This window comes from Theropithecus gelada, chromosome 1 (genome assembly GCF_003255815.1).
Source record: "Theropithecus gelada isolate Dixy chromosome 1, Tgel_1.0, whole genome shotgun sequence".
Lineage (NCBI taxonomy): Eukaryota > Metazoa > Chordata > Mammalia > Primates > Cercopithecidae > Theropithecus > Theropithecus gelada.
In genome coordinates, this window is record NC_037668.1 from 89,903,942 (window position 1) to 89,917,899 (window position 13,958).

The window sequence follows — 13,958 nt, forward strand, 5'->3', positions numbered from 1 at the left end:
AGTGCAATCTTGGCTTACTGTAATCTCTGCCTCCTGGGTTCAAATGAGTCTCCTGCCTCAGCTTCTCAAGTAGCTGGGACTACAGGTGCCCGCCACCACATCCAGCTAATTTTTGTATGTTTAGTAGAGACAGGGTTTTGAAACATCATGGTCAGGCTGGTCTCGAACTCCTGATCTCAGGTGATCCACCCACCTCAGCCTCCCAAAGTATTGGGATTACAGGCATGAGCCATTGCGCCCAGGTGCATCTTCGTAATTTTTCAGTTCACACTTAAAGACAGAACTAGCAAATTTAGAAGCTGCATCATTAAATATCAAAAAAAAAAAAAAAAAAAACCTATTGTCATCACTTACCTGGTATATGAATGTGAGCTGTCATATTTTAGAAACCTGGGACAAAGTATCAAATGCTTTGCCCTACTCTTCTTGCACAGAATTTTAATTTCAGAGGGTAGGAGTTTAATTCAATTTTTGAAAACAGTAAACATATCATCACCTTGGTTAAAATTATGGGTGAGATAGAAGAGTTTGCCCTATTTGGCTAATTAGAAGAAGGCTGGTAGCCGACTGTGAAAAGGAAATGTCTTCCCATCATGATGAGTTGAAGACTGACCCTGGTGGGCAAAAACAAGATTCCATTGCCAAACATTTTTACATCCAGACCTGTTTAAAAAATCAGGATCTTGTAGGAACACAGATTTCCTCCTGAATAGTTACAAAATAGGGAGATAAATGCCTTCTTTTGAGCACTAAGGAGAATAAGCTGTTGACTTAATTCATAGAAAGTGAGTTCATTAAGAGAGAAATAACTTCTAGCTTTGGGGCCACCAAGCGTCTTTTTTTAAAGTGACTTTCCCCACAAACCAGGAAGAAATTTCCTTACCCTGCAGAGGAAGGAATTCTTGCGAGATCTTTTCCTCAGTCAACTAAGGCAACACAGCCAGGCAAAGTGTACTTTTATAAACGTCTTGGGGCCGGGCGTGGTGGCTCATACCTGTAATCCCAGCACTTTGGGAGGTCGAGGCGGGCAGATCACTTGAGGGCCAGAGTTTAAGACCAGCCTGGCCAAAGAGCCTGGTGAAACCCTGTCTGTACTAAAGATTAGCCGGGCATGGTGGTGGGCTCCTGTAATCCCAGCTACTCGGGAGGCTGAGGCAGGAGAATCGCTTAAATCTGGGAGGCGGAGGTTGCAGTGAGCTGAAACTGCGCCACTGCACTCCAGCCTGGGTGACAGAGGGAGACTTCTCAAAAATTATAATACAATACAATAAAGGTCTTGGCAAACACGTCTTTCTGAAATTTTTTAAAGGCAAAAGTTATAATATGCTGCACTTCCTGTTCTGAGTAGTTATCTATTACAGTACCATTTATTTAAATCATATCCTTTAAGGAAAAATATAAAAACACTCTTTTAAATGTATATAGCCACTGTGAAGTATATTGAGATCTGCAACTTACTTTGAAATGAATTTAAAAAAAGAAATAGATGAGTGATGAATAGATAAATAACTATGTGATAAAGGAAACATAGCAAAATACTAATTGTGAAATCTAGGTGCCATTTATATGGATGTCTATTGTATAATTCAGCTTTTCTATATATTTGAGGGTTTTCATATTTTAGGAATTAAAATATTAAACAAAATTTTCATCAGAGAGCCAAGAAAATGTACCAAATTATAATTTATGAACTGATAACGGTGATCTTAGATTTAGCTTAAAGTTTTGATGCAGAATAATTCATTAGAAAAAATTATTCATTATTTGCAATACTGTTGTCTACATAAAGAAGGCTCTTCACTATGTATACAATTTTTGTTGAATAGCCAGTAGCCTTAAAAGACTACACAGTATTAACCTCACATATTCATTTAAATGAATAAAGGGACAAGTAATGGAGGTCTAGCAGATTGGACTAAATTATTACGGATTCTAGGAAAATATTTGAGAAAAAATGTTATATATCCCTAAAAGAAGCCTTTTTAAAAACCCTTGAGATTTGGTGCTTTTTTCCCCACTATTGAGGGTTCTATTTTGGCAGGTTTCTGCTAATCGAGGTCTTATTATACTTGTTTTAGCAAAATACATAATACATTTTGGGTAATAAGGGAATACCCAAATACATTTTGGGTAATAAGGTTGACTGTAACCCCAAATGAAACATAGTGCCCATTAGCTGACTATATATACATAAACACTATGTGGCAACCTAGGAAAATGGTTTTGATTTTATGTGGAGCAAGAACAGCTGAAATGATTGTATGTTCTTCATCTTGGTGATTGAAACCATATACAAAAGCACATATAATGGAGAAAGCAATGGGGGAAATGTCTAAATGGGATTGGGTTGAGGTAGTAAGAGAATAAGTGTGGGTGATTTTTGTTTTCTTTCTCGGCCTCTTCATGATTTTCTGTTAGATGGTTATGGTGACATCAGTAATTGGCACACTAATGGATAAGTATGCATTTTGGGGGCCAAGTCAGTGTCTGCACACAGGTGACCCCTGGGTCTTTCTTTCAGGGCAGTCAACAGAGCGCACACAGCAGCTGTCATCCCTCCTTCGCTCCTGTCATCACTGGCCTGCAAAACCTGGTTGGCACAAAAAGAGTTTCAGATCCTTCCCAGAAAAATTCAGGTATTACACAGACACACCCACAGCAAAACTATCCTGTTACCCAAATTAATATATATATATATATGTGTGTGTGTTTTTAAAAAGTCCTCTTTAATTTAAATGTTTTTTAATTTTTTGAGCTTGGCTGCATAAGCTGAGCTTTCTGAAAGGCCTGTTCTGAAGGTAAGAAAGCCATAGAGATTCCTTCAGTGGTGGTCAGGCATGGTGGCTCATGCCTGTAATCCGAGCACTTTGGGAGGGCCATGGCAGGCAGATTACCTGAGGTCAGGAGTTCGAGACCAACCTGGCCAACATGGCGAAACCCTGTCTCTATTAATACAAAAAAATTAGCTGGTTGTGGTGGCACACGACTGTAGTCCCAGCTACTTGGGAGGCTGAGGCAGGAGAATTGCTTGAACCTGGAGGGGGTGGTAGAGGTTGCAGTGAGCCGAGATGGTGCCACTGCACTCCAGCTTGGGTGACAGAGCAACACTCCGTCTCAAGAAAAAAAAAAAAAGAAATTCCTTCAGTGGCACAACACAGAGCACCTGAAAAACAGAAAAGCAGAAAGCTGGAGTGCATCATAAAGTAAAATTATTTACAAAGAGAAAATTAATAAATTACAGGTCACTGAAGAAAGGTGAGAAGTGTGTATACCTTCTATGGGAAAATTGGGCCAGTTAAAAAGAAAAAAAAGTGTGTATATCCTTGGGGACAGGATGGGACAAGGGGTCCTTTTAAGTCTTTTGTTGAATGGAGGGTTATCTTTGATTAAGGTAGAAAAAAACGTACAATGAAACACAGATGACTCTGCTGGACGCGGTGGCTCATGCCTGTAGTCCTAGCACTTTGGGAGACCAAGGCGGGCGGATCACCTGAGGTCAGGAGTTCGAGACCAGCCTGGCCAACATGGAGAAACCTCGCCTCTACTAAAAATACAAAAATTAGCCGGGCGTGGTGGCACATGCCTGTAATCGCAGCTACTCGGGAGGCCGAGGCAGGAGAATCGCTTGAACCCAAGAGGCAGAGATGGCAGTGAGCTGAGATCGAACCACTGCACTCCAGCCTGGGTGACAGAGTGAGACTCCATCTAAAAAAAAACAAAACAAAACACAAATGACTCAATCCTCCAAGCATTTACTCACCATGTTCCAGGCAGCTGCTGCTATATAGCACATCAACTTTTGTCAGACCAAATGATTATGGCCACATCAATCTCAGACAGAGAGCACTTCTTAAAAATAGAGGACACAGCAGGCTGGGTATGGTGGGTCACTTGAGGTTGAGAGTTTGAGACCAGCCTGGCCAACTTGGTGAAACCGAGTCTCTACTAAAAATACAAAAATTAGCTGGGCATGGTGGCGGGCACCTGTAATCCCAGCTGTTTGGAGGCAGAGGCAGGAGAATTGCTTGTATCTGGGAGGCAGAGGTTGCAGTGAGCTGAGATGGTGCCACTGCACTCCAGCCTGGGTGACAAAGCGAGACTTGTCTCAAAAGAAAAAAAAAAGAGGACATGGCCCCTGGTGACTTGGCTACCAGCTTGGATGCTGAGGAGGGGTGTACAATACCTGCTTGCTTTAGTGTCTTATCTTGAAAGACCGAGAAAATGAAACCATTTTTCATGGGACAATATTATATCGTAAATATATTATTTTTTAATGTTAAAAAGTTAATTGTGTTGCTTCTTTATAGGCACAGATATGGAACCAAGGACTGTTGAGATAAACAGGGTAAGTCAGTCATTTTGCTATATATGTTTTTCTGGTTTGTGTTGGATTTGCATTAAATGTACATTTTCCCCAGTACAATTTATTGGATTGTAAGTGTGCTCTTTCAAGTTACTGAGATAAAAATATGGTCTAAATAACATCAATAAATAGACTTACAAAAGTACAGTAGAGCACAGAGATGACCTCTATGAATTTTTTGGCAAATCTCATCCACTATATTCTGTGCCTGTAAGTTTTATTTTTTTTTTCAATCTTAGTCTTTTAACCTGTACATGTAAAGTTTTATAAAACAAAAATGGTATCATGTGGCACATACTAAGTGAGTATTTTTTGACAGCATGTGGCATGATTTTTATTGATTTCATAGTACTCCAGCATATGAATGTGCTATAAGTTTCTTTTCTTTTTTTTTTTTTTTTTTTTTTTTGAGACAGAGTCTTGCTCTGTCACCCAGGCTGGAGTGCAGTGGCGTGATCTCAGCTCACTGCAAGCTTCGCCTCCCGGGTTCACACCATTCTCCTGCCTCAGTCTCCCGAGTAGCTAGGACTACAGGCGCCCGCTACCACACCTGGCTAATTTTTTGTGTTTTTAGTAGAGACAGGGTTTCACCGTGTTAGCCAGGATGATTTTGATCTCCTGACCTCATGATCTGCCCGCCTGAGCCTCCCAGAGTGCTGGGATTACAGGAGTGAGCCACTGCACCCAGCCAAACATGCTATAAGTTTCTTAACCAGTTTCCTATTATTGAACAATTAGCATATTTCTCGATTTTTGCTATCTTTTATAGTAAAACATCTTTATATTTTTGCCCATATCATGAGTAATTTCCTCAGGATTAATTCCTAGAAATGAAATTTCGGGGTCAAAAGCCAAGTTTGTTATTAGAGACTTTTATACATGTTGCTAAATTCCGCTTTTGAGAAGATTGTATAAGATGTATTTCAGTTCATAAATTTGTTGAACCCTGATTTTCGGACTCCTCTGTGATGATATCTAATGAAAGTAGACTCTTTTTTTCTTTTTCTTTTTCTTTTTGAGATGGAGTCACTGTGTCGCCCAGGCTGGAATGCAGTGGCGCGATCTCAGCTCAGTGCAACCTCCACCTCCAGGGTTCAAGCAATTTTCGTGCCTCAGTCTCCCAAGTAGCTGAGACTACAGGCATGCACCACCACGCCTGGTTAATTTTTGTATTTTCTGTAGAGGCACAGTTTCTCCATGTTGGCCTGGCTAGTCTCGAACTCCTGCCGTCAAGTGATCCAACCTCCTCAGCCTTCTGAAGTGCTGGGATTATAGGCATGAGCCACCAGCCCCGGCCAAAAGGAGACTTTTATTTTGCTCACTTTGACCTAAATGAGGGGTTCAAGAACAAATAATGACCTTGATGTAATCATGGTAATCCACTGCAGTAAAGTGATATCCAGCAGAGCTTACTTCTCTAGATTTAATGATACCTCTGTTTGAGAGCATTCTACCATTTATTAGCTGCATTAGTTTGCTAGATCTGCAGTTACAAAACACCACAGACTGGGTGGCTTAAACAACGGGAATTTATTTTCTCACAGTTCTGAAGGCTAGATCCAAGATGAAGGTGTCTGCACGTTTGGTTTTTCCTGAGGCCCCCCTCCTTGGAATGCAGATGTCCGCTTTCTTGCTGTAGCCTCACGTGGCCTTTTTTGTGTGTCACTCATCATCCCTGGTGTCTCTCCTATGTCCTAATCTTTTCTTATAAGGACACCAGTCACATTGGACTGGGGCTCACCCTGGCCTCATTTGAAAGGCCCTATCTCCAAATACAGTCACATTTTGAGGCCCTGGTACTTAGGGCTTCAGCATGTGATTCTTAGGGGGACACAATTCAGCCTGTACATTAGCTGTACAGCTGGGTGTGGTGGCTCATACCTGTAATCCCAGCATTGTGGGAGGCCGAGGTGGGAGGATCACTGAACCCAGTAGTTTGAGACCAGCCTGGGCAATATGGGGAAACTCTGTCTCTACAAATAAATTTTTTTTTAATTAGTCAGGCATGGTGGTGCATGCCTGTGGTCTATTTGGGAGGCTGAAGTGGGAGGATCGCTTGAGCTCAGGAGATTGAGGCTGCAGTGAGCCGTGATCATGCCACGGCACTCCAGCCTGGGCAACAGAGTAAAACCCTGTCTCAAAAAAAAAAAAAAAAAAAAGCCATTAGCTCTATAATAGTTAGCAAGTCAACCTCAACCTCAATTTTCGCGTCTGTAGAATGGGAGTGATAACACTAACTTACCTCAAAGGTAAATATTGTTGTGTGGATTAAGTGAGGTAATGAATGTAGTATCTTTAGCATAGTACCTAGTGCATCAGGAATGCCTAGGAAGTGGCTCTGTTGTTATTAGCTACAGCTTTGACTAAATCTGCCTTATTTGTTCCCAGTATTTTTCCACCAGAGTAGCAACTCAAATGTTCCTATCATGGGGAAGTTAAATGTACCAACAGTATAGATAATTATGGATAAATTAAGGAAACATCATGATGGATTTAAACAAAGCCAAAAAATTATTGCATACATTTCTCCCCTAAGATTTCAAAAATAATATTATTTTATATTTCCTTAGTCATTTCAGCCACTTGTTTTTACAGGCTTTTGTAATAAAGCCTGCTCCTACCTACCCTGTTCTACCACACGTGATCCAAGCAGAAATTTATTTCTTTTTTTTTCTGAGAGAGTCTCGCTCTGTTGCCCAGGCTGGAGTGCAGTGGTGCAATGTCGGCTCACTGAAACCTCCACCTCCCAGGTTCAAGTCATTGTCCTCCCTCAGCCTCCCAAGTAATTGGGATTACAGGTGCATGCCACCATGCCCAGCTAATTTTTTGTATTTTCATTAGAGACAGGGTTTCACCATGCTGGCCTGGCTGGTCTCAAACTCCTGACCTCAAGTGATCCACCCACCTCGGCCTCCCAAAGTGCTGGGATTACAGGAGTGAGCCACCACACTCAGCCTCTAAGCTTCTGCTATGCTGGTTTGGGTCTGTCCCACACATACGTAGCCTGAGAGTTCTGTGGGTTCACAAACAGAACTGAGGATTCGTTTTCTTCAGCTTCCTCCACTCTGCTTTTCTTCTCTTTCCCTCTTTTTCCTGATTCTTCTGCCTAGAAGGATGGAATTTCTATCTGAATGTTAGCATTCAGCCTACCTTTCCACCTCCTTGACTGGGAATCGCCCTCAGGGTAAAGCTGCCAGGAAAAAAAATAAAACTGGGAATTTCCCCTCGCTGCTGTCGTTTCTCCAAGTTTTGACTCTCCACCACACTTTATTTGGTTTCTTTTTGTTTCAGAGGCCCCAGGTAGTTGTTTTTTACATTTTGACTAGACATCTTGATTGTAACCAGCAGGAGAGATGCTGTCACGTGTCTGTGCTACCATGCCAGAACTGGGGCTTGTCATTTGTTCTTTTAGTGATTTTAAAAATATTAACCCTATGATACTAATGTGGGAAAAGACTGGACTAGAGCCAAGTCTCTTCACCAGAGTCCATCTTGGGGAACATTTTCAGCCACATTTTATGTCTCTCTTCAAACTGTTGTCACTACAGTGGGTGTCCTCTCAGATCCTTTGTTTTAACGCAGTCTTTTAAAGCCAAATGTGTTTGTTCACACCCAGAAGAGCATAGTATGTGTGGCAGTTTAATCATAAACACCATATGAGAATATACTTGCCAAGTCTGCATCAGAATTGGCCACTAAACTAAGCAGCTGCATAGGGCGTTGTGTGTGTGTGTGTGTGTGTGTGTGTTTAATTTACTCCTGCTATTGCCTTTTATTGAGCCTTTTCTGTAGGCCATGAGTGTGCCATACCATCTCATTTAATGCTCAGACCAACACTGTCAGGTATGTAGTATTCTTCTCATTTTATATATAGAGATGGAGGCTTTAAGAGGTAGTCAGCCTAAATAACAAACAGAGAGGCTCTCTAAAAGAAAATGGTGTTTATTGAGGAATGGGAATATGCGGGCCATGGTAGACTACGTGCATATTCAGGCAGGTAAGGAAAATAAAAGTTTTTAGAGGACAAAATGAGGAATATATAATTATTTTGAGATAATTATCCTTGGCTACAAAGATTAATAACAGGGGTGACACATAGCCCAAGGCTGGACAGGCATTTGCCGGACAAATGCACTTGTGGAAACTTTTTTTTATGTAAAGTTGTGACGTCCTTCCTGCAGGGTTGTGGTTTTTGTAGTCTTTTGTGATAATTTTTGTTATCAGGCATACAAGCCTGAGAACCCTTTCTTCATAGCCTTTCCTGGCTCTATTGATAAGGATTTTTTTTTTAACACAAGTGACTCCAATTTGATTCTGACAATTTTCACAAGGTTAAGTAACTTCCCCCAAGACCCCACAACTAATTAAGAGCTAGAGCTGGGGCTGGGCACGGTGGCTCACACCTGTAATCCCAGCACTCTGAGAGACCAAGACGGGTGGATCACCTGAGGTCAGGAGTTCAAGACTAGCCGGGCCAACATGGTGAAGCCCTGTCTCTACTAAAAATACAAAAAATTAGCCAAGCGTGATGGCGTGCACCTGTAATCCTAGCTACTCAGGAGACTGAGGCAGGAAAATTGCTTGAACCTGGAAGGCAGAAGTTGCAGTGACCTGAGATCGTGCCATTGCACTCCAGTCTGGACAACAAGAGCGAAACTTTGTTCAAAAAAAAAAAAAAAAGAGCTAGAGCTGTCTACTCCGAAGTCTCCACATTTAACTCCTGTGTTATCTTGGCCTCCTACCTCATGGAGGGATTTTGTTCAACAGCTATCTGGGGATAGTCAGTTTGTGGCTCTTTATTAAAAATATAAGCATTATGTTTTCTTTCTTTTTTAGGAGCTCAGTGATGCCCTTGGAATCAGTATTGCTGGAGGAAGAGGAAGTCCCTTAGGAGATATCCCTATATTTATTGCCATGATTCAGGCCAGTGGAGTGGCTGCACGGACACAGAAGCTTAAAGTAAACAAAAGATAACTGGTTGAAGGGCTAACAGCATGTGGTGGGGTGGGAGAGGTAGTTGCAGCCCTGGGCGCCTTGTTTAAAACAGGAATTCCAATAGCCATCAGAGACCCAGGCTGAGGGCAAGATGCATTAAAGAAGCTTTATACCTTTAGAAATTCATTAGGTCCCCAGGCACGTAAAAATATTATTATTTGTATCAAAGCTTCTCAATAAAAGAAGAAATTGCAGCCCCTTTGCAAACCCTCCTTTACCCTTTTAAGCACCTCATTTCACCCAAACTCAGCTCTCAACTGAGAGACATTTGACCTTAGAGTCTTCCCTCAATCAAAAGAATCACCATTTTTATGATTTCTCCCCCTTGTTGCCCCTTAATCTTAATTTCAGTAGAAAAATAAAGCAGAAAATATTTGGCTTCCTCATTAGAACTTTATTGAACAGTTAATGTGTACACCTCGCTATTACTGGCAATGGATGTGTGAAACACCACCATTCCAAAATACAAAAGTGGCCTACTGTGCTTTTTAATAATCAAATCTGACCCCCTTCTTGTTGCTCTTATTTGTCTGTATTTGGGGAAAGCCAAAAAAATTCCTCATGCTTCTTGAACATGTATACACAGTAGTAACGCAGAATCCTCACAATAGCCACCAATGGGAAATAGGACTTGCAAAGAATTTTAAGCATTCTTCTCAAATTTAATTTTTCTTAATGATAGTGATTTTCTGTCACTTTTGTGCTTCCAGGTTGGGGATCGGATTGTCAGCATTAACGGGCAACCTTTGGATGGGCTGTCTCACGCGGATGTGGTTAATCTGCTGAAGAACGCCTTCGGGCGCATTATCCTGCAGGTATTACGATCAATGGAGCACGCAGCTGTGCGAGGCAGATAAGTGGCACGCAAAAAAGATTGAGCGTCACTGGCAGTAGGCATCGCCACCCAGCAGGGTGCTTGCTGATGTGAATTATGAAGGTTGAAAGCAAGAAATTATTATTTTTATTCAAAAATTCTTTAATGCCACCCATACAGGCAGTGAGCATGATTATATGAAAGCATAACAAGGGGAGAAAAATTACTCTCTGCTTCACATGATAAATCAACACGGCTTTTAGCTTCCAGTGTTCTTTTGTAAATCAGTTCGTAAGGAATAAGAAATGATTTCTTTTCTTATGCCCAAAGACTGTTACTGAACTGCCCAAGTGCTGTTTCTTCTTTTCCCCTTAAAGGAAGAGGAAAAATACAATGCTCTTTTTCTTGTAGCATAGATTGCCAACACTGTTAAATTCTCACTGCATAGCAGTCATCAACCAAGGCAGAAAATCAGCTGTGGTCCCCAGCAGTATTGTTCCGAGGCACGAGGAAATATACCAAGATATAAAAGCAAAGTGTGCTGTTAATTACCCCTGCTTATATTTTAGCCCTTCAAATGTCTCTGAGATTGACACCATGCAGTGACTGAGAGGCAGCATAATGGCAGTGAGTTTCATTAATGAGTTTCCCCAGAAATGTATGCTTACCACACTTCTGCAGAGGTAATATAAAATGGTTTATAGGTAGCCAGGCGCGGCGGCCTATACCTGGAATCCTGGCATTTTGGGAGGCTGAGGCAGGTGGATCATATGAGGTCAGGAGTTCAAGAGCAGCCTGGACAACATGGTGAAACCTCGTCTCTATTAAAATACAAAAATTAGCCAGGGGTGGTGATGGGTGCCTGTAATCCCAGCTACTCTGGAGGCTGAGGCAGGAGAATGACTTGAACCCGGGAGAAGGAGGTTGCAGTGAGCCGAGATTACTCCACTGTACTCCAGCCTGGGTAACAGAGTGAGACTGTCTCAAAAATAAAATAAAATAGTTTATAGATAAAAAGAATAAAGCCCACCGTTTACTACCTTAGAGAGAGGGCCAGCCAGCCACTCATCATTCTAGCCTTAAAATAAGAAATTTGGGCTGGGTGCAGTGGCTCACACCTATAGTCCCAGCACTTTGGGAGGCTGAAGCAGGTGGATCACTTGAGGCCAGCAGTTCAAGACCAGCCTAGGTCATAGCAAGACCCCATCTCTAAAAAAAATTAAAATAAAGAAGTTAGCCTGGCGTGGTGGTGTGTGTCTGTAGTCCTAGCTACTCAAGAGACTGAAGTAGGTGGATGGCTTGAGCCTAAGAGTTGGAGGCTACGGTGAGCCATGATTGTGCCACTGCATTCCTGCCTGGGCAGCAGAGTGAGACCCTGGCTCAAAATAAATAAAAAATATATAGGAAGTTTGAATTGAAAAACTATTACATAGCTGGGCACAGTGGCTCACACCTGTAATCCCAACACTTTGGGAGGCCAAGGCAGGAGAATTGCTTGAGCCTGGGAGTTTTGAGACCAGCCTGGGCAATGTGGTATGATACCCATCTCTACAAAAAAAAATATAGATAGATATTTAATAATAAAAAATAAAAATTAGAAAAAAAGAAAAACCATTACATTTGGGACAAGCAATTTGTGGTGTTTAATATCTGTGGTCTAAGTCCAAAGTGTCAAAACAGACATTTAAAAAGTAAGTGACTGATGTATACATATGTAACAAACCTGCACATTGTGCACATGTACCCTAAAACTTAAAGTATAATAATAATGATAATAAAATAAAGTAAAATTTAAAAAAGTAAGTGGCTTTCAGTATGTATGAGGGGTATAATGAAAATCCTGTCAGTTTACTATCACACTGGTCTTTAAGTTAAAGTTGTAAAGGAAAAGAAAAGAAAATCCTGTCACTAATTTCAAGGGAGTTTATGTGATAGGCCAAATATTATTAAATTATTTGGGTCCCTGATCGTCTATTGAACACAAATCAAAACAGTGTGTGGACTGGGCATAGAATCTGCTTCCCCTCAACTCCTCATCCTCACTTTCAGTGGAAACCTGCATAGTTACCTGCATTCCTTCCTCCACCCCACAAATCTTTGCTTTCTGAAATGGGTGGCTGTGCTTGCTCATCCTTCGCGTTATGCTGACCCCTAGAGGCAGTACGGTGCAGCTCTTCAGTGTGGAGCCCAGGACCTTGAATTACAAAGACCTTACGAGGAGCCTACTTCAAATGTAACTGACCAGAAAAAAAGGCTCTCCCTTAGCAAAATCTTGTATTGATATTTGCACATATTGATATAATTTGTTCAGCTCTGTCTTCCTCACAAATAAATAAGAAGACACAATTAGCCGGGTGTGGTAGCACATGCTTGTAATCCCAGCTACTCAGGAGGCTGAGGCAGGAGAATAGCTTGAACCCGGAAGGCAGAGGTTGCAGTGAGCCAAGATCACCCCATTGCACCCCAGCATGGGCAACAAGAGTCAGACTCCGTCTCAAAAAAAAAAAAAAGCACATAGAAACTAGTTGCTCGGAGGCTGAGGCAGGAAGATCACTTGAGCACAAGAGTTTGAGGCTGCAGTGAGCTATGATCATAGCACCGCACTCAGCACTGCACTCATAGTCACTCTGTCGCCCAGCTCTAAATAAGTAAATAATAACATTATGTAACTATAATGTCATAATAATAAAAGCCAATATAACCAAACATTAGTATGAATGAATTATTATTATTTTATTTTTTTGAGACAGAGTCTCACTCTGTTGTCCAGGCTGGAGTGCAGTGCAACCTCCATCTCCCGGGTTCAAGCAAGTCTCCTGCCTCAGCCTCCCAAGTAGCTGGGACTACAGGCATGCACCACCATGCCCGGCTAATTTTGTATTTTCAGTAGAGATGGGATTTTACCATGCTGGCCAGGCTGGTCTCAAACTCCGGACCTCAAGTGATCTGCCTGCCTTGGCCTCCCAAAGTGCTGGAATTACAGGCATGAGCCACCACGCCTGGCTGCATGAATTATTAGTAGCATGGGGATTTCTGGTGTTTTGGTAGAAGGAAAATGTGAGTTAAATCTTTATCTTCCACAATAAGAAGTAATTAGATATCAAAAATTTTAAAATCAAGAAGTAGAAGTAAAACTGTTATTTAAGAATATGGAAGCACAGCCTGGCCAACATAGAGAAACCTTGTCTCTACTAAAAATACAAAAAAGTAGCCGGTCGTGGTGGTACACCTCTGTAATCCTGGCTACTCAGGAGGCTGAGGCGGGAGAATCACTTGAACCCCAGGGTTAGAGGTTGTAGTGAGCCGAGATCTCGCCACTGCATTCTGGCCTGGGCAACGTGAACATGGAAGCAAATACTAGGAGAAACCGTTGAAAGTAGTTGCTTTTAGGGAGTAAGAATCTGTAATGGGGGTAAAGGAGCAAGGACTCTTTCATTAAATACTATAGAATCATTTTGACTTTTAAAATTATATAAATGGGCCAGGCGCGTGACTCACACCCATAATCCCAGCACTTTGGGAGGTCGAGGCTGGCAGAGCACTTGAGCCCAGAAGTTTGAGACCAGCTTGGACAACATGGTGAGACCCCATCTGTACCAAAAAAAATACAAAAATTAGTCATACATAGTGGCATGCACTTGTAGTCCCAGCTACTGGTGAGGCTGGGGTGGGAGGACTGCTTGAACCCGGGGGGCAGAGGTTGCAGTGAGCCAAGATCGTGCCTCCAGCCTGGATGACAGAGGGAGATCCTGTCTCAAAATTTAAAAAAAAAAAAAAAAAAAAAGG

At 41.8% G+C, this 13,958-nt stretch overlaps 1 protein-coding gene across 2 annotated transcripts in view; it reads left to right on the forward strand.

The window, feature by feature from the left end:
* Nucleotides 1-13,958, forward strand: part of PATJ (PATJ, crumbs cell polarity complex component) — a 419,471-nt gene that overhangs the window by 374,535 nt on the left and 30,978 nt on the right. For both annotated transcript variants that reach the window (XM_025398758.1, XM_025398765.1), the window contains exons 38-41: nucleotides 2,522-2,636; nucleotides 4,308-4,345; nucleotides 9,200-9,322; nucleotides 10,069-10,173. In XM_025398758.1, the coding sequence (XP_025254543.1) occupies nucleotides 2,522-2,636; nucleotides 4,308-4,345; nucleotides 9,200-9,322; nucleotides 10,069-10,173 (381 nt within the window). The remainder of the gene's footprint in view (nucleotides 1-2,521; nucleotides 2,637-4,307; nucleotides 4,346-9,199; nucleotides 9,323-10,068; nucleotides 10,174-13,958) is intronic.